Source organism: Pararge aegeria, chromosome 3, assembly GCF_905163445.1.
Source record: "Pararge aegeria chromosome 3, ilParAegt1.1, whole genome shotgun sequence".
Lineage (NCBI taxonomy): Eukaryota > Metazoa > Arthropoda > Insecta > Lepidoptera > Nymphalidae > Pararge > Pararge aegeria.
The window spans coordinates 5,357,205-5,378,718 of NC_053182.1; the positions used below are offsets into that span (position 1 = coordinate 5,357,205).

At 35.0% G+C, this 21,514-nt stretch overlaps 1 protein-coding gene across 3 annotated transcripts in view; it reads right to left on the reverse strand.

Moving 5' to 3' along the window:
• Nucleotides 1-12,222: 12,222 nt before the first annotated feature.
• Nucleotides 12,223-21,514, reverse strand: part of LOC120637446 (myosin-VIIa) — a 44,804-nt gene continuing 35,512 nt past the window's right edge. For 2 of the 3 annotated variants that reach the window (XM_039909295.1, XM_039909294.1), the window contains exons 7-14: nt 21,206-21,433; nt 18,049-18,288; nt 17,632-17,796; nt 17,072-17,356; nt 14,529-16,994; nt 14,258-14,457; nt 13,725-13,992; nt 12,592-12,798 (exon numbers count right to left, since the gene is read on the reverse strand). In XM_039909295.1, coding sequence (XP_039765229.1) covers nt 12,592-12,798; nt 13,725-13,992; nt 14,258-14,457; nt 14,529-16,994; nt 17,072-17,356; nt 17,632-17,796; nt 18,049-18,288; nt 21,206-21,433 — 4,059 coding nt within the window. Of the gene's footprint in view, nt 12,799-13,724; nt 13,993-14,257; nt 14,458-14,528; nt 16,995-17,071; nt 17,357-17,631; nt 17,797-18,048; nt 18,289-21,205; nt 21,434-21,514 lie in introns of all 3 variants that reach the window. The other variant, XM_039909293.1, reaches the window with a different exon arrangement.

Consider the following 21,514-nt stretch of genomic DNA (forward strand, 5'->3'; position numbering starts at 1 on the left):
GTACACACGCTAATTAACAACAATTATTGGATCACTACATGCAATGAATGACGTTCTTTGACGTCATGAAAATCTGAAAAGCAGCAATGTAATTGTATGAATCAATAAATGCGTGTGAATGGTTTTCAATCGATGGTATTCCCATATCCTGTTTTATCCATTCACAGCTTTGAAGGACTTTTTTTTATTTTACTTTGTAGACCTAACGTATTAAGTTAGGAATAGCTTAGAGGTTTGATTGAATAATAAAGCCTATCAGCGTTCAAGAAACTTGGTGACGTCATTTTGTCCAAAATCACTCAGTCTTCGAAAAGTGCGTGTTTTTGTGATTAAGAATTTTTGTTGAATATTTTATTAAACACGATGATTATCTCAACATAATTATATTGGTATGTTATATTATTGGCTATTTATATCTATTTTTTAACGTTAGTAGACTAGCGCTTGTCCAAAATCTCATCTGATGGAAAGTATAGATGTGGCCTAACATGGGACGCCATGGCTTAGAAGATGCAGTGATTTACTATCTGTTGCGTTGCGTTCTTCGTGCACGTATATTACGGTCCTCACAAATCCCAAAAACTCCTCTCAAATAACTCTATGCCAAAACTAAGTTAATTGGTTGCTTAATTAAGGAGTGAAGGAAGGACAAACAAATAAACGAACACACTTTCAAACCTTCTTCCACCCAGTAAACCAGTTCAGTACATTACTTCGATGGAGTTTAATAATAAGATACTCAATACTTGTATTAAAAGAAATATCTTCTCAATTGTCATAATCATAGTAATTTCAACCAATGATATTACATTGCTGAACTTAGGTATTTTGTAACGATTTCCTCATCCCAATGACTTGGACATGTCTTTTGAAAACGACTAAGACACGGTGAGGTTCCTCTGTATCAACAAAGTGTATTGATAATGCAGTCGTATTTATATTAAAATACTATATTTTTATTGTCAATCATAGTATAATATGGTTTTGGCGTCACCTGTAACTGCCTTCTGGGTAGTGTTGCCCAAATTCAGTCTTGGTCTTGCAGTCTTGGTCTTGTTCTTGCGTTTTTGCAAGACCAAGACCAAGAACAAGACCGCGTATTTTTAGCAAGACCAAGACCAAGACTGACCGTGCAAGACTTGAGCAAGAACAAGACATAGCCTGCAAGACTCTTGCGTCTTGCAGCTAGGACTTAGCGCTATTTCACGGAGTAGTTAGGTGTAACAGTTCGGTGTATAGGTAGGTAGGTACGCTTAGGAATTCTATGAGACGCAAAAAACTATATCAAAGAATATGAAAAACTGGCCTATGCGCATTACGACTAATACCATAAACATAGCGAATAAAAAAATATCTATTAAAATCAAACTGAGTGCATGCATAGTTATGTTTTAACCATCGGCACTTTGATAATGCGGCATCAAAGGTTTTGTACTTACTTCTCAAAGAAATTTGCCGCTTTTCGGAAGTACATGGTTATGATACACGCGCCGGCGGCTTCTTTTGAAATCTAAAACAATCGTTGCCGCCGCGCCGAAATCATAACATTTGACACTATTCATGCAAAATAATTTCGAATTTTAAGAGTACCTACAGGTGTTCCAAAGAATAAATAAGTTTCAGAGTGCTTAGAATGAAAATGAATACATTATACTGATCACGCAAGTAGTATTATGATTAGGATAAAATGGTGAGGATAGGTAGTAGATGTCATAATAATTCATTCTAGTAAGTAATTATAATATTGATTACTTATATGGTTTTAAACTAATTACTTAGGTACTATTATTGTACATTTAGTCATTATATTTCTTAAGTTTTTACAAGAAAAAATAGCAAAAAAGTGTTCGAATATCTCTGAGAGAGATGATGAGAGTAAGTATTTACTAGCTGTGCCCGCGACTTCGTCCACGAGGAATAGTAACTTTGGAGGTATAGTGACGTTCAGGATTTATTTATTTATTTTAAAACTTCTGTCATCAAACATACAAACGAACTCTTCAGCTTTATTCAAATAAATGATAAATCGTAAAACTCTTTTATTAAATTTCTTATAAGTTGAGGGTTCAATCTCTTTCTAGACAGATAAGTATTGTTCTTTAAAATACAGTCAAGTTATTGTAATTAATTTGTTTTTTTACATGTTTTAGCAAATGTAAGCTTATAAATCATAAATGTTTATTAAGAAACAGTTACTTCCATGGAAAACGACATATAGGTCAGTTGATTTTTCGAATTTCTTATCAAATCTTCAGTTATTTATTAATCTGCTTGATCTTTACTATGGCTATGTTAATTCAAGCTCACAATGTTCCAATTCTAATACGTTTTTCTAAGATTTAAAGTAAACTTTAATAAATAGTAATAGACTAATAGGTAATTGCAAGACTTGCAAGACTCTTGCTGCAAGACCAAGACCAAGACCAAGACTGGGAGCGCAAGACCAAGACCAAGACCAAGACCAGGTGTATTGGCGCAAGACCAAGACCAAGACTGGCTAAGTCTCGTCTTGTTCTTGCATTTGGGCAACACTACTTCTGGGGCGATTGCCCCGGTTTGTTTGCCCTGGATGTGGGCAGGGTGTTTCCAGCTTTAACTTGGGGATTGAGACACCAACGACAATTGGCCCCTAGAGCTTATGCCACCTAAACCTTTAGTTTCGCAATTCGTTGTGCTATATCGGAAACTGATTTTTTTTTAATTCTCGTTTTTATAGTTGGACCAAAATTAAGTTAAACCGGTGTTAAGTAGCAATTTAAATTTACAGTATCGATTTTAAATGCTTGCTTCACTTACTTTGCAAGCAAATGGTTCTTTTGCTCACTTATTTTCCCACGAGCTTTTTTTAATTCATAACTGCCGGTACTCGAAACTTCTATTGCAGAATTGCGCTATAAAAAGAAACATAATATGACGCTATTGTTATACATACTGCCTCTTTTTGAGTCCGTTTTAACGAAACTTATTAAGGTGCTGAGTTCTGCCTAGTGAGTTTAATAGAACTAAAGCTATTTATAATCTATAATGCACCCTAGCACTAAGTACTATTACTGTTTTCCTTGTATTTTCCTTTTTTTGTTGTGTTGCAAAGTTTTTCTATTCTATTCTATTCTATTCCATATAGCTTTTTTACAGAGAAAAATCCGTATTTTGTTCTTGACTATATTTCGGACTAAATAAATATAAATAGATTCAGTGAAATTTTCTTTATAAGAAAACAGTTACGTCATAGGTGTAACGAAACTAATATTAAATATATATATATATATATATATATATATATTTTATATAGGTTTTTTCATAACATTATTTATATTGATTTAGGGCCGTGACTTTTAAACAGGACTTAGTCGCAGGCTGCAGAAATTGACTTTTGCTGTTTAGTTTTTGATAAAAATCTGTTTTGTTTAAATTTAAATATATTTTAGGAAATATATTTCGTCATACTAAAATCTAGGTAAGAGAATGTTATAAGCTAAACAATCTACGTAAAAGATATAATGAACATATTATGGGACCATATGCATCTCGATAGAAGCCTTTTTTTTATTCCACTAAAGGTTTACCCTTGACTGCAATTTCATCGGGTGGTAAGTCATAATGGTAACAGGCGTTTGGGGTTAGCTATGGCATATATTTAATCGAAACATACCGGAACGCTAAATACCGTAGCGTCACGTCTTTGTCGTTAGGGCGGTAGGCTCCCGCCGATTAGACTTAACAGTCTATTATGAGTGAATACATGTTAAACTAACAGTATTTCAAGAGAATTAGTTAATTAGATGAAACACGGATAGATATAATTGTAACCAAGCAATAGACGTTTGTTATCATTAGAGGTAATCGATGACGTTCCCGAGAAACAGTGACGCAAAACGTCTTTACCACCCGGCCATTCATTACTTCATTGCAGCAAAAAATGCATTACTTACACAGTGAAAAAAATATGCATTGTCTCCTAAGAAATTAAATTTTTGCATCCGGGTTTAAAATAGATCAAAGATTGAATCTTATTTTAATTGGACACTCGTAGTTCAGAACTTGATCTCAAATAGATTTTTTTCAAATACACTTAGACCTTAGATATTAAAGTATTTTTAAGCTGAGAAAGCGGTAAAAAAACCCCAACCCTCTTGATTTTGAAAGGTCCTCCTGCACTCCCAGTCTCAACATCTCAGTAGTCGCCCAGAATGCGTGCTCTCCGAACAACTAGAAAGAACCGGTCATATCCAAAGTTAGGTAAGGCTTCACGCACTGATTTCTTAAATCATCCGGACGTGTTTCAATCCACGCTCTTGTAGGCCAATCTCAATCCAGCATTCCCATTTGGTCCAACGTCACTTTAATCGTCATCCTCCGTGTCTGATGACCCTTATGGTAATGATCCAATTGAATTGTTTAAGCCCGCAATTGTTGAAATTTTCGTCTTCGCCCCAGTGTTACTCCAGCGACCACGCTCTTTTCTAGTGAAAACGTTATTTTTTGAAAAAGGAACAGTCACTTCTCTTCCGGCATTTTGGAAGAAGACCCGGAACAGTGGCTGGTCATTTACCCGCACTAATTAAGTGCAACGATTATATCTAAGTGGGGGCTGTGAGAAAGCCATGTGCACACAATTGAATCATTGTCTATGGTTTTTACATTCGGGCCTGATGTATGGAGGCAAGATATGCAGAGTGTGGGAACTGTTCAGCACTGCTCGTGTTTTCCAACATGTCATCTCCGGTCGTGGGAACTAATCATTTTACCAAGCTACTAAGTATACGGGCAGAAATAACTGTTGCTGAGTTCGAAGAGCTTTATGATTGTACCGTGGTATTTTTTGACCTAGCTTTCATCAGTGATATACGTACGTAGGCGGTTTTTATTTCCCTTATATTCTTTAATCTTAAGTATAACCCGAGTATCTTCAAGAATAAATAAGCGTCTTATAAAAAAACGCACCCCATACCTCGTTATTGCTTAAGATGAGAGACGACCATAGCCAAAACCATCTTCCATTTAATAAAGATTGACATATGTCAATCGAAACTAACATATAAAAAGCACAACAAAAAATGCTATAACAATAATAATAATAATATTAATATCTCCGCGTAAAGCAGATACAACCAACAAATCTTTCGCAAAGTACTCTCCACGGACGTTTTGCTCCGACACCGCATCCTCAGGCGATGTTGACTTGTTGAGCTATATAAGTGTACTGCTATATACTTTTTATATAAGTGATATAATCGTTGCACTTAATTGAAGTCGAATCGCTTGGATTGCATTGCATAATTTACCAAGTTTATAAAATGTTATATGTTTTCTAACATCAAAACCCAATAGTTAGCAACCCCAGTTTTTGGTGTTTACGGTCTAGATTTTCAAAGTATCCTGTGGAAAAGAATCTGACAACTGCTAAATTTATCAATAAGTACCTACTTAATCTTAACTCACAATTTTTAACGATAGTTAAAAAATAGATAAATATAAATAATAAATTTATAAATATAAATAATAATAAATACTTAAGCAGGCATTAAAACTGTATCATAATAATAGCTATATTAAAATAATTATAATGTTCACGTCCATCTCATGCGGACATGGAAGTGATTTTTCCGTCAAGATTACTATTAGACGCGATTAAGTCCGTTTCCTTCATAGTTGAATAAGAGATCATTGTTATATAAGTAATTACGTCTGTTTTGTATTATGTTAACTACTGCTTACTACGTTTAATCATAGTTACATTACATTTATGTTTTTTCATTTATTTTATATATTAAATAAAATGTAAAGAAAAATATAAGTATTTCTTTGCATTCTGTTCATTCAGTCATTCCTGTATTCTTTCAAACATACAATGTTATATTGGCGTAGCTGATAGAAAATTCAGGGGTGCCAAAATTCTGAATTGATTCATTCGAGTAATAAACTTGCTACTTCGAATAACTTACCATCAATCAACAGAAACGCAAGCTTTTCTCGAGAATTGCAGCTTTGGTTAAGATATTATGAACATACAATTAATATTAAGTTTAATTTGTTACATACTCCGCGTAAAGCAGATACAACCAACAAATCTTTCGCAAAGTACTCTCCACGGACGTTTTGCTCCGACACCGCATCCTCAGGCGATGTTGACTTGTTGAGTTAAAAATTCGCAAAATATGTGCCAAGTGCGTTAAAGAAGATCTTTTGGGTGTGGAGTATAAACATTGAAGAAATTGTAAATTACACCGTACAGATTATCCTGCTTTTTATATCTAAATTTCACCAGGCAGATTTGTTTGGTTTCCGAGGATAATAGCAAATTAAATTCAGATTCAAATTCAAAATTCCTTTATTTCAAGTAGGCCTAATATAAGCACTTTTGAAACAACAAGTCTGTCTGTTTGTAGTGACTCTACCATAACTCTACTAAGATTAATATTCATTGTATATCATGGACTTCTACAAATTAACGCTGGTAGTGGATAGAATCCAAGAATCCAATATTGTCCAAGGACGCTGTGAACGCCTTTAAGCCTGTGCCTATACACGACAACCGTTCCTTTCAAGCTCACTTTCATAGTTGAGGTTACCTTTAAATTGTATCTAAAAACCATTGACAACCCTGTGAACGCTGCTGTAATCGAAGTTAATCGACGTCCATGCGGCTACGGGCGACTTACGAGTCACTTATAATAGGTGACCGTCCACCGAAAATTGCACATTTAAAATGTGAAATCAGAAACAAAATTGCTCTAAACACTCATATTCTTGATGTTAGATAAATGACTTCCTGCTGCTTACGACAATGGAGCCATCATTATTCTTCGCGATTCAAGAATGGGGCGAGCACTCGTGGGAGACTCTCACGATTTTATTGCGGATATATATTTTTTGTTTGTTCTAATTAACACTTTTTGTTACAGCTTTTACCTTAATTGTTTCGTATTGTATTGCAGATTTTAAGCTTCTGTCAAAATAGGAACGAACAGCTACTTAGCTAAACCTGGTTTACCAGTGTAAACATAACAAATACCCACCAAATGTAAAGAAAGTAACTAGAAGAAAACTTATAATAACAGCTATAAGTTTAGTCATATTACGAAGCGGCAATAAAGAGCGTTTTGGGTAGGTACCTTTGCGTAGTGAACATTAAGACGGCATATATTTTGTGGAAATTAGATCAGAGTAGAAAAAGTTATAGTCTTCTCATAAACTAGCTAAGAAGCTTATCATATCAACCCATTACCGGCCCACTAAAGGCCAGGGGACGGGACTCCTTCCAAAATCAGAAGGGTTTAGGCCGTAGTCAGTGGCGTGAATAGAAGATACCTTCTTTCTTTTCTTTTCTATTCTATTTTATTCTATTTAAAAAAATATTCTATTTGAAAATAAAGAAAATCTCCAGTAAGAGTTACAAATACTTAGGCTTTTTATAACTCTTACAATGCCTATCCTTCAGTTTTATATAACTTGTACACTCTATGCACGCCACTGGTCGTAGTCCACCACGCTAGATTGGTTAGTGGATTGGTTGATTTCACACACCTTTGATAACATATTGGAGAACTCTCAGGCATGCAGGTTTCCTCACGGTGTTTACCTTCACCGTTGAAGCAAGATATTTTAATTACTTTAAAACGCGCATAACTAGAAAAGTTTCAGGTGAGATTCGAACTGGGCCCCCCGAAAGTGAAGACGAAGTGCATAACCAATGGGCTATCACTGCGTCAGACCTGGCTAAGTAGCTCGTCTATGTACAATTTTAAAGTATGGCAACTCGAACGTTAGCTTATTGACTCCCAACTTTGTGAAAGTACTTGCATTAAAGTAAAGCCTTATGTGCATCCAGTGTTGGACATAGGTGGACTTTAAGCAGAGCCAACTATATATATTTGTGAGCTTTTACATACAGTGGCTGCCAGCCGCTTTCCGGAAAGCACTATTCCTAGAAAGGGGGACGCCCTGACTCTGGTCTAGACTAGAGTCCACTAGAAGAGATCCCTCCTCCAAACTTCCATCAACAAACGTCCACTGCCACAACCATTTTAGCGTGCTAGCAAAAATCTCATTCTCTAACTGACATTGAAAATTAATGGTACTACTTACCAGTAACCCGAAATATTGTAATTTGGCACGAAGGATCATTTATTTTTATTAATTTATTTGTGAACAATAACATAACTGAATCACTAATGAATGAAACGGTGATCACTAAAAGTATGAAACTGCGTAACAGAGATTACGCCCATCTCCAAAGCTTAAAATTTACCACGGTTTACTGGATATTTATCAAGAAATCTAAATACATTCAAGATAAAAAAAAAACAATGATCAAAAATGATCTTTGCAACATGCTAATCTTATTTTCGAGTGTCTGTGCTGTGTAAGCGTGTGTTTTATGAATGTTTGTGTGTTTGCGTGTGTGTGCGTGTTGTGTGGGCAAGTGAGCGTGTGTGTGTGTGTGTGTGTGGGCGTGTGAGTGAGTAAATCTTTCAATTGAATTCATTTTAAATAATCAAAAGTTATTCCGTCTAGGTTTTAAGTCATTTGTTTGGGTTTTTTATTACAAAAAGGTAAGGTAAGGTGATAAGATTACTCTGGTGTGATTATTTCCACTTTCTTCACCTTTACTGTTTGGGCCTATTGATGACGACTTCATAAATTATTGACACTTGGGTATGTAGCTATTCATTGTTCTTATCTCTCTTCTATTCTAAATAATGTTGAAATTCTTTACGAAAATGTATTAAATGTAAATTTTAAAAAAAGTAATGAAAAAGATAGTCAAGAAAAGGACTTTTAGCAGCAGATGTGCTAAGTGTACGTAAAATGGCTTTGGTAGAAAGAAAAACGATAAGGGTTAATAGATACAATGCTACGTGTGTAACCCTTGGAAGGGATGCCGGAGAAGTGTCACATTAAGGCTGATGAATTTGTGCGCTATCTACAACAACACTGTTTTCCAGTATTCTCACTAAATGACGCTCTTATTCATTATTGTTATAACTACTCTTTGTACACCACATTATAAGTTATTTCACATGCACGAAGTTACGAACCGCCATCAGCATTCAGATTGAAGAGCCAATTCAGTCTTGGTTTGACGTTGCTTCAGGCCGTTGTACCTCAGGGTGGCGTATTATCTTCCTTACTCCAAGTCGTTTTATTAATTCAATTATTCAAAACATTTCTTGTGTCTATCACATGTATACAGATGATATTCAAATAAATCGCTTTTTAATCTGTCCCCTCGTCGGGAAAGGAGGCCAGATCCCACTTTTTATTCCTATCTATCCTCCAGAGGGGACAGATAGAAATAATCCGTTCAACTTGTATTTTATTTAAAGTACTCATTAAAATAACCCTATCTCACATGATCGGAACTACGGAATTAGAAACATTCTTTATTATTCAGGAGAAAAGTCACTGTAAAAAATCACATTTTTGGAGTTTGACATTTTCTTTTGTCAATTTACTATTTAACCCTGAACGAGATTTGAACAATACATTATCAGCTATTTTCCTGCATTAGTCCAATTAGAGAGGCTGATTCACCTTTGTTTGATAAACGCTGTAAGTTGTGAAACTGTAGTATGAGTGTTAAGGGCTTTTATTACAAAAATACTTTTATTTTCAGAATACTCCGTATGTCAAATGTAGCGATTTAAATGGGCACAAACAGGGCACAATCAAAACGGGTTTTCAGATGTAATTTGTTTATGGACGGTTGTCCTTAAACAAATGCCAGCTGAAATCTTCTGACAACTACATCCTGTCCTTTTCCGATCCTGTGAACTTTGTTTTTTTTAAATGTAAATAAGTTTCCCTGTTCATATAAAAACAAAAAAAAATATATTGACAATGGTTCAATCGCTCAGCCCGTAGATCCAATAAACCAAGGCAGAAGAACTACATCCAGTGTTAATAATAAAGGTCAGAGTATCTGAAAGTTTAAACAAACTTTGCTTCTATATTAAATAATCTAGTATTAGTTTACCGTAGATATGATTTTTTTTCATAGTTGCTTCGGATCTGTCGAAAATTTTTATTATTTAATGGAAAATATCCATTGCCCGCTCCCGTGCGTCAAAGCCAAATATTTCTTTATTCAAATAGGCACATTGATGGTACTTTTGATGCGAACATATCACGTAATAAAATATGACATAGAAGCGAGTTGATGGTGATTACTACATTCGTAAACTAAAGCTACGAGGGTTCCAAACGCGCCCTGGTCGCCGCACGCGCTCTTTTTTATTTCGGAAGGCTCGTAAAGTTAATCGTTAAAACCCTTGAATCTGCATTGGAGAAGCGTTTAGGGTATCTATCTCTCTCTTTTATAAATAACACCTCTTAATTTTATGACTATGATAGCGGACACGCACGCCCAGTGTTATGCTAATAAATAATCTGAAGATGAAGTATAACAGAAAACGTTGCAAAGTCAATAGTTACTCTACGCTTTGCGGTCAAGCTGACTGCAAGTGACAAATGTTATATCAGCTCAGTATAATGAAGGGATACAGTAGCCTGTGATCGCCTTTGATCTCATGGCAAATAATGACAGCGTCGTGAGTGTGTATCATCTACTGGCATCCCTTATCTTATGCTGAGGTTAGTAAAGGTTCTTCGTCACCCCGCACTTACCACACAATTGCTCTGCCTAGATTGCGTCGTCGGACCTCCCGGTACGGCGATCCTTGCTGTTGTGGCGGTCTCCAAGTTAACAAACTAGATGGCGCCACAAGATCCTACATCGCGTCATCGAAATATTCACAAATATAGGTGATATATTATACAACTTCCAAAGATACGATAAGTTGGACTTCCAAGCACAATACCAGCTCAGAGGAAGATGTTCCTATTGTTACAATTGACAGCAACGCCATAGCTTTCGTACGCTGTGATATTGGTTAGTTTATGACGCTTGGCTTGCCATACTAAACTTAAACTAATTGTTAACAATAGCTTTAAAGTTTTTTTCAATTAATTAAACAAAAATTTGAATTCAATTATTAAAAAAAAAAAAATTATAGTTCAAGTCTAGTCTAGTCTTTACCTATTAACCTTAATAAGCTTAGGGCATAGAATTTAAAAATGTACTTGAATTTTGAAGTACATGCGTATTGTTACACTAAAATAGCTTTTAGATGGGATCATAAAAAATATTACATAGCCGTTTAATTTATGTTTTAAATTTTGAATAACTTAAAACGACCAGCAATCAATCCCTGAAATGACACTTCATTATCATACCTCTTACAAATTTTATTTGGACCTATTCGAAACCATTTCCAAACAAATAAAAAAGACGCAAATTGGCTTAGAATTGTATATATGTACCTACATTAAAAAACGTACAGAATTAAAATCTTTCGTCTTTTATTATTATCTACTCGGTTAAAATTCACCTTCTGTAACCCATTTTACCATTAGTGAACATAATTAAATAAAAGAAAATCTGTTGCGTAAATTTAAGAAAGACTATTTTGAACTCTTAAATATTATTCAAAATTCTCTTTATTTTCACTTGAATATTATTGACAAAATATATCAAATGTCCAACTGTGACGTACAGTTCGTTTAATAGACGTGTCAAATAAGTAAACGTTCCTCAAAATAGATTGCGTTAGTAAAGTTGTTAACATTTTGTTCGTATGGAAAATCGAGTCAATCCTTTTAAAATCTTTGCTGTCAACATCCTTATAGAAAGAAATATTATAGAAATCTACATAAATATTATAAAATAATAAATAAAGTGAAGAAAATAAATTAATTAAAAAGTTATAATATTTATTTAAATGGTTATGGACGGACGTTTTTATAAATATTATAATATTAAAAATGAAATCTATAAATATTATAATGATGAAAGGAAGAATATAATTGTTGAAAAAAATTGGTTTGATTATTATATAAGTATGTAAGTATTTATTTATATTTATTTAAGTACCTACATTTGATAATTTGTATTGGACGGACATTTTTTAATTCAAATACTATAATATTCATTTTAGTGCTTACCTAAATATTTATATTTAAAAAAAGCTTGAGGATCGCACACGTACCTCTTATCAATGTATGAATCAAGGTTCCGAACAACCGACTTCTTCTAATCTATTCTAAGTAGGTAAAAAAATATTAGGTATGTAAATTGAATTATATGTTGACATACTGGAAGATTTTATTTCGCCCATATTTTATGTGTCCGACGTATGATGTAAAATGTAAAAGCTTTAGTATTAAATAAGTTTTAATATTCACACATTTACACAATGCGAACACATACATTATTTTATTCAAGCATCCATATTATATTAAATACATCGCCAAAAAGCGAGCCCAACTATCACTATGCAATAAAAAAGTCCCTAAATCCTTAAAACGTAATTTAGACAAAGGCAGTCCAGGGCCCTGATTCTTTGACATGCCTGTATACTGTAACGTCATATGACATGATACGTCTTAATACAATAAATGTTGTTTGAGTCACAAATAACAGTTATGCGTTAGTTATGATTTTTATGTCATAGCGAATGAGGGCCTATGGTTACATTTTTCATGCAATAACATGACACTATCGATATTATATATATATATTATGTATAATTATTTCACCCGCATTGATCTTTGCTTATTCATGTTGGTGAGCATAAGGGAAATGTAGGAAGTGAGCAAATCGTCCATTTTGTAACCGAGCGATGTTTCACATAGCAGCTTGGAGCCGCGCACTAGATTTCCTATCGTCATGTGGAAGTATGTGTTGCCAGATGACCAATTTGATATCCTTGTGAACGGATGCGTGACCAGAATATCCTGAAAAATCAAAACAGTATATTATTTAATAAATAACATAGGATAAAAGGGGCCCAATATTCGAAAGTGGAATTCGATGTGCGGCATTAAAATACTTGTAAGAAACGGCCCATTCACTTGTTATGAAGGTTCCTAATTTATGAAAAAAAGCTGTATTTCGTTGAAAATGATTTTAAGAAAAATAAAGTGAGCGATGTGGTCTTATGAGTTCCCAGGAGGAAGTCCTGCATTCAATCTCCGGCAAGGGAAAATCGGGAATTTGTAATTTCTGAATGTTCTCAGGTCTGCCTGGTTAACTACCGTACCACAGATAATAATAAAGACGTGTCGCCAAGGGATTTAGCGTTCAGATACAATGTAGAGTAGAAACCGATACACCGTTACCATCTTAGTTTCCATTATCTCTTACCACCAGGTGAGATTGCAGCCTCTTGTAGTGGCATTCATAATAGTTAAGAAACCCAGTTAGTCCTACTCGTACAAACTTATCTGGCCCAGTATAAGCGGCGCTACTATCTTATCCCAAATGCCAGCAATTAGCAAGCTAATATTTTAAACTTCATTAGTCCGATCCATATTGGCCGAGCTTATGCCCGTTTTCACTAAAGACGGGCAAAGCATAACAGCTAATGGAAAAAAATCCTAGTCATACCATTACCTACCCTAAACTTTAAGACCCGTCGAAGAGTTCGCTATGAAGCGATAATGCCGCCAAATTGTTAACATTGTGTAAACTTGTTTTTTGTTATTATGTGGTGTTCAATAAAAGTAAATTCATTAATTTATTCATTCATTCATAAGAGCTGGTGAAACGTTTTTTGTCTCTTTGAATCACCAAAATCACTAGGCCTGCGGTTAAGGCTATTCCTAGGTTTAGTAAAAACGGGTATAAGATAAAAACCCGATTATGAAACCCTATGAGTTACCTTTGACTGAGGGTGAATTAAGCTAACGCCGTGCTTATTGATGGCGATAAGTAGCAACTCTGGATAGTTAGGCTCTGTTGTTTGCTTCACTTCAAAGAAGGCTGAGCCGAACGTTGGCCACCGGTAAATGACCTTGAGGAAGGTTATCTTGCCATCCTCGGGGGTCATCCCGGCATCCTGATTGTACGATGCCACTATCGCTCTCTTCCAGTCGGCGGAACTCTGCAGCTTTATTAGGTCTGCGGGGACTAGTTCACGAAGCATTTGTCTGCAATAATACAAATTCCAAATAGTTTCATAATGTACTTTGAAACAATCATCCGTATACTGTGACAAGAAAGAGGGCAGATGGCTTAATCAGAAGTGAATCATCAATAATCTACGTACGTACGTAATAACAGTCATACGTGAATAGGGTTCACTTATCAGTAATCTTCAGAAAATATCAGACAAACACGCGTTACATAAATCCTAATTTTTTCCTATTACTTTTCATATCGTGGTATGACCATGATATAGTAAAAAACACTTACGGAATAGCTTGTAGTTCCTGCTTGTTATCACCGAAGCGCGCCCTATAAGCTAGGGCAGCCAATCGAGCGGCTTCTTCACGCCCACAGCGATGGTAACCACGTAAAAGCTTTGGCAACTCCTGATGGAAATGGAATATCACGTCCGCGGCCCGATCTTTTCCCGGCACCGTATTCGTCCACAATTTTTTCATGAAGAAGACCTGTTGAATTTATTTGTTTTAGCAACTTTTTTATTCTAGGTTACAGATTTACGGCTAAAAATTGTCCTCACCTGATAAGTAAATTGCGGTGTGATTCCATCTCTTGTAGGCCGCGCTTTCTTAATCCAATCTGTGAGGTGTCGTACGAAGTCGAAGAAGAAATCGCCTTCTGGTACCGAAATAACCTTATCAGCTATCTTAACAAATAAACTAAAACCTTCACTAGATCTGAGATTCAGTCTCTGCGCAATATTTTGACAAAAGTCTTTTGCTCTCGTAGATGAATCAACTTCAAATGCTTCATCGGTATCATCAGGAAAGTAAACCTTATGAAATATTTGGGTTGTTTTGTGTTGGATTGCTTCTACCTCTACTTGATGAGGAGGATACTTTCTTTGGCCATTTCGTAAAGTTTTCTGCAGTCTTTGCAAAGAATCTTGAGCTATTGGATATCTTCTCGTCCTAAGGAATAATGTTAATTCTCTAAGTAAACCCTGGCTGCATGCAAACAAACCAGTAGCCAGCCACATTAGTTCCCAACCTCTTTCTTCTGACATCCTATTTCTATTATCTGTCAATTGTTTCATTATTTGGCAATAAATTTCGTCTCTTAAAATTTCATGTTTAAGAGGGCCATCAAAAATATGATCTGTATATTCATTACCTATCCGAGGACGTTTAGAAGGGAGATCTCCCATATACTTGACAATAGCTGCGAAAGCAAAGCAAGCTTCTTCTGCTAGCTCTTCTTTAGCCTGCAATTTCTTAAGTAATGGTTGCTTTATGGGCTCTCTTGAGTGTCGCCATAACTCTTCAGCACCTCGTTTCGCTGTCGACAATGTCAGGCCTTTAGATGTTGTTCTCTTAGGTGGCAACCTAAAGTGATCCATAGCATATTCTAATAAAGTATGAGGTTTATCCCTGGTTTCCGTCCCATTAAAAGTGCTAGTAGGTGCACGACGGCCATGTTGTGCACCCTCTTGGCAGAACAAAGTCAATATATCTGGAGGTGGTTTTGTAAGAGCAGGTAAAACGTATACAGTTTCTGCAGGAAAATCTCCTCTTTCCATAGTCCTTTCACAACGACCAATGCACCATCCATTGTTTAGCACCGATTCTCCGGTACTTTCTTCTTCTAAAATTATCAGATCTCCTTTTTGGAAAGTTAAAAAACTAGAACCTTCACCTGGTGCTTTGTAATCTTGTAAAGCGATAACGTATTTTGACCTTTTCTTAAGACCTTCTAAGAAATATACAACTAAATCACGAATGTCCTCAGCATTTGGACTTTGGAATGTAAACTCTTCTCCACGAACCGTAGACAAGCTAAACGTTTGTGTAAAAACTTTATTAGTTTTCTGACTTGCAACTGTTGTTATTTCTGGAAAAGATAATTCCAGTAAAACTTGCTCCTGATCATCAACAACATAAACACCAGTCCAGTTGACTGCTATTATAACATCATTCTTAGGCAAATTTGGCCCTGAGTTTCTATAGGCCTCGTAAAATCTAGAGAAAAGTAAAGGCCATTTGAATTTTGCATAACTAACAACGTCTTCTTTAACTCTATATGCAGGAACTTTTTCTTTGACATAGTAACTTTTTTTATATGCTTGTACTACAAGTGCGCCCCACCGATCAACGGCTTTTTCTACCCCTGTAAGACAGTAATCGGGTATGTAATTTGGTAATAAAGTATAAAGGCGTTCTGTATTCATATCTTGTCCATATTCTATGTAATACTGCTGAGCGGCAATCATTGCTAAGTCTTCTTCTTTATCGCATCTGTATTCTCCAAACTTTACACCTCTGACTACTTGTTGATAAATTAGATTTGTTGCCACCTGATCTTCTGTGGGATCATGCCACGGAGCAAATATTTCTTTTCTGAAGAATAATCTCCAAGGAGCGTTTCGTTCTTGTGCTCCTTGTTCTTTGGCATATTGTTCACATTGTGATATTGCATCCATTACATGATCGCCTCCACTACCCAGTGAACTGACTTTATCAAATAGTGCTATGTATAAGGAAAATCCAAATTGATCACGTAATGCAATTTTATCTGATAATTGATTACACAACTCTCTTGCAGTAGTCGCTGAATCGGCTAACAGTGTTTTCGTGTTACCGTCCATAAAAGTAATGGGTAACATTATAGGTTTTTTAGATTTTGTAGCCTGAAGCTCTAACCAGGATGGAGGTTGGTTTCTTGTTCCATTGTTAAACGTTCTCTTAAGGCGATCTTCACAATATGGAGCATAACCAGGAGGACCTTCTCTTATAAACGCTCTGAGGTAATTTACGAATTTTTCACTTGGAGCGAAACATCCAACACATAATGATAGCAAAATCCATCCACGAGCGTGTGATGATTTAGATGGGTTATTTGTTAATTGTTTACATATTTGGCAATATATTTCGTCTCTCAACTCAGCACGTAAAATACCGTGTCCAATTATAAAATGTAGTTTCTCTAAATTGGACGTCGGCCTGGATTCCAGCCATGATTGGTAACTGTCAGCTGTATATTCTTCGTCCTAAAACAAGAGAATTCCATAAAATTAAAATATTCTCGAAATTTTAATATTAAAGAATAATTGATCACTATAATTACCTGTAATTTTCGCCTGACGTCTTCTCCTAGTTTGTTTTTCCTCTTCAGTGTTAAGGAAACTAACTTGTGCCTAATCGATCTTGGCTTTTGTTTGTTGAGGTAAGCCTCAGGGTCAACACCCATCATTTGCGCTTCTTGGAATTCTTTAGACCTTATAAAGTTTCTGCCAAGTGTTGCAGTTACTTTAGACATCACTGAGGTATTATCTCTGTCCATTGTGTGGTATCTTGGCTCTGGTAGGTCTCCAGTAAATCGTAAAATAGTAATCCATAATGCTTGGGCAGCCTAAAATAAACGAATGTATTCAATAGCTATTATTATAGTCACCTATTAAACTTATCGAACGTGGTCAATTATCGTCGAATTGAAATCTTAACCTGAATAGTGTAATTATAAAGCGATTAGTTGTGTTTGTTTATCGTTTAATTTCAATAACACATATCGACGTTAAGAGCACGATTAATATTATGAGTATCAAAAATTATATAAAATATATTCAGCACGATCCGTAATTTTACTCAACAAAACATTTGAATTTAATATTTTTAAAATTCACTCACTAATTGATCTCCCTGTGTGTGAAGCGGCAACAGTGGATGTTTAAGTGGTTTTTTAGAATATTGGTGTGTGACATTGCCTTGGAAATACGTTGCCGCAAATTTTTGGAATTTGAATTCCGAGAGATCCTCTTCATCTTCTGACGTTGTTTGCATAGGCGTTACCATCTGTAAAATATAAAAATAACTTTCTATAATTTAGTTACTTATTTATGAAAATATAATTTATTTTTAATAAAAATGCATGCGAGATGTTTTCGGCTATAACATCTTACACATATTAAGTTTTTAAAAATGATAAGAACTAATTCAATGGTAAAATCAATGATTATTCTAAGTACTTCAATATTTAGGATAATTTGACACTACATGATTTTTTAGGATAAATTTGTCATTTAAAATGGATCTGAGAATATTTACCTCTTGTTGATCAGCTCGCAATTGTGGCAAATCACTAAATATAGATGTGTCCTTAGGCGCCGGTGCTTCACTACTGGAGTCAGGCAGGAAATCAAACATCGCCTCCACTAGTTTACTGTCATCTACTGGTTCGTCCTGCTTTCGGGCTGCTTCTTGTAACAAAGTCCTCTTTGCTTCTAATTGCCGCTTTTCTTCTAGAGCCAACTCAGCGTCACGTCGCTCCAATTCATACATGCGTTCCTGTTAACAAAGTTATCTTTTGTTTATTTTATTGATGCTTTCATCTTGATAGATCATCACAACCCTATGATCAATTGTGAAATGGATAGCCCTATAAACATTTTCCTACACATACACCTTGTTCTCAAAGTTATCCTAGTATCTACAACTAGTTAGAGCAATCCAATTATGGGATAAGCCGTTTAGTGTTACGTTACATTTAACACATAAACAAGTGGATATTTTAATAGGCATGCAGTGAAAGTTGCATGATGGCATACATCAGCTATACTTGCCCAGCTATTTAGGTCCAGCTCCTTTTTATAGTCACAATTAATGTAATCGTAATCGAATAAACTAATATTTTCATAATTATAATTAGACCACATTTTTTTTTTAATTAAAGAACGTTAAAAGTTAGCACGACCGATCAGCTATAATGTTAAAATCTAAACTAAATTAAGTTGGGGTCGGTTAACTTGATTGCACTGTGAGCGTTACCCAACCGCATCCAGGTCGCTAGTAATTGTATAACAACCTACATGGTCGATTAGGATCGACAGAATTACGTAAACTTCGGATGTATCAGGTGTACGGTTTTAGTTGAATCAGTATAAACATTTTAGCACCTATTTCTTATATAGTTCTGCCCCATTTACTATATCAACAGTGATTTAGTGTATTTTTCTTAAGAACATTTTTAAGTCGGTCCAAGTAAAATGTAGAAAGTTATTATGTTTAGATCATATACTATGTATATAGTAGCACCAATTTAATATAGTAGAAATAGTGCTACTATCAACGGAAATGTAGCACGGAAAATACCAGTAGAAGAGATAACAAAAAAAATAAGTATATAGGTATAGAACCTCCTCGAGAAATCCCTTGAGAAAAGTGATATTCTTTATGCATTTATTATTGTATACTTATAAGATTTACACTAAAATGTAATTGAAACGTAAAGAGAAACCGGCCAAATACGAGACATACTTTTGCACAGAGGCTTTGAAAAAGAAAGTATTCAAGTGAAACGACAACCTAACGCAACAAAACCTTTTTATTAATGAATCTCAATGCATAACTTTGTTTTTAAAGGTTTAGTACAGATATCGAAAAAGCTATGCTATACTCAGAGACTTGGTTTTATTTTTCATGTATAGTTAACGTACATAAAAGTCTATTAAGTAGTTCTAATTATTACCAGATTAGTCGGTATTTTTGTGGCATTCTTCACAATAAATTAAAAACTATTTTTCGCAAAACTAAATAAACATCTCTTTTAGAATGAACAAGTACACCTTAACACCCTAAAGCACTTTCAAATTATTTTTCCTTCCTTTTAAATTAAATAGAAATAATTATCGCATTTTTTACGAATACCACTATTAAAAGTATGCAACTATTATGCAACAATTTCAAAATTAATGTCGGTAGTATTTAGTGAAATATTTTGACGGACGGGTGAAAAAGGCGTACAATACGGGTTACATATATATGCCATTGTGATACGGAACCTAAATAATATAAAGCTCCAAAAAATCTAGGATACCTATTATATCTTTATTTTACATCGTGAAGTTTCACACATTTATATTGGTGAGATTTCAGATTATAGAAACGATTTAGAGACTTTGATTTGCAAATAATACGATGGTTACACTTCTAGGGCAGTTCTATTTTTGAAAAATATAAAATTAACAAGCTTTTAGGTTACGTACTTTTTTTAGTAGTTAGATACTGTATTCAACATACCTTATGACACAAATTATAAATGTACGTGAGTTTAAATTGCTCCATGAGACGTCACAGAAAAACATATCTACTAAAATGTGAAAGAAATGTAAAAAAAATATTATTAAACGACTAAGTCTTTGTGTTTGCTGATCTTATCGGACATGTCAATAATTTTATATCAATAGATAGAATCAAATCATTATGTGAACATTATGCTTTTTTACAACCGCCATCTCAATAGAATCTAAATCGATAATATCTACTTGAGTGATCAGTGATAGAAAAGCAATTACAACTACATTATATTTAGCAATCTATTTAGTATTCCGCAGTCAAACCGTTAAGCATTGCAGTAACAATAATTTTCAAATTATTTTACTCATGTTTTGATAGGAATGTATTTCTTGTCTCAGTCTAAAAAAGCTGGAAATATAAGTAAAACCGTTCTAGAAACCGACCAATAAATAAGTAGATCTTTTATAGGGCAACCTGTCGGGCTAATATGTGTGCCACGAGATAAATATGTCTACCCAAGTTCACGTCTTATGTTATGCTGAGGTACAACATCAACAGATTTGACGTAGGTGCTCTAACGAGCCTTCTCTCTTAACCGACCACAGAAGGTTTCAGGTCTGTTGTTGAGATAGTTTTGCGCAGGTAGCAACTACAGATTGTATCTATTACATTTCTCTTATAGTAGGTCATAATTAAGTTTTTTTTTATTTACCTAGTTACTTAAAGGATGATGGGGCTGGCATATCCGTGTTGGATAAAGGTCCCAAATAAATAAGGATTAAAAAAAAGTTCTCGTCTTATCTCATAGCAAATGGACGGGAAAGTAGTAGACATGATTACTATCTCGCATCTTAGCTCTATTGATCTCTGAATGATATACAATTTAATGAGTAAGCACACACTGGCCAGATAGTTCAAAAGTGACGGTAAGTTTTATTACAAATTTGGAACAAGCAAATAAGTCATGGTAGGCGCAAGTAAATGCGTGAATAAAAAAAATTATACGATACAAATATTCTTATTCTTCCTACCCGTATCCCACTACTCCATGTGACGTCGGCATTTGAACATAGACTTATTTTGTCTTTACATATTTTGAAACTACACACATTTACCATTTCGGTACTACTAAAAGTGAACATAAATCCAGCTCATTATTAAGAAATAACAAAGAAGAAAAAATATTTACCCTGTAGTTGTGTTCTGCTATCTCCTTCGCTCGCGTGTTACCCTGGTGCTGTAATCGCTGCTCTTCCTGCCTGCGCAGGCGCAACGCCTCATTATGAGCAATAGCTTCCTGCTTCAGTCTTCGATACCGCCGCATAGCGATAAGGCAGCGAACGTGGCTCTGGATTTTGACGATTGCCCACATCTTGTGACCGTAGGAGCGTCGAACGAGATACCCACGAGCTGCGGCCTAAAGAATTCCAAAAAATATTCAAATGTTAGTGCAATTAGCAGTCGCAATAGTGCCGAACATGGTAATTGGTATACAATA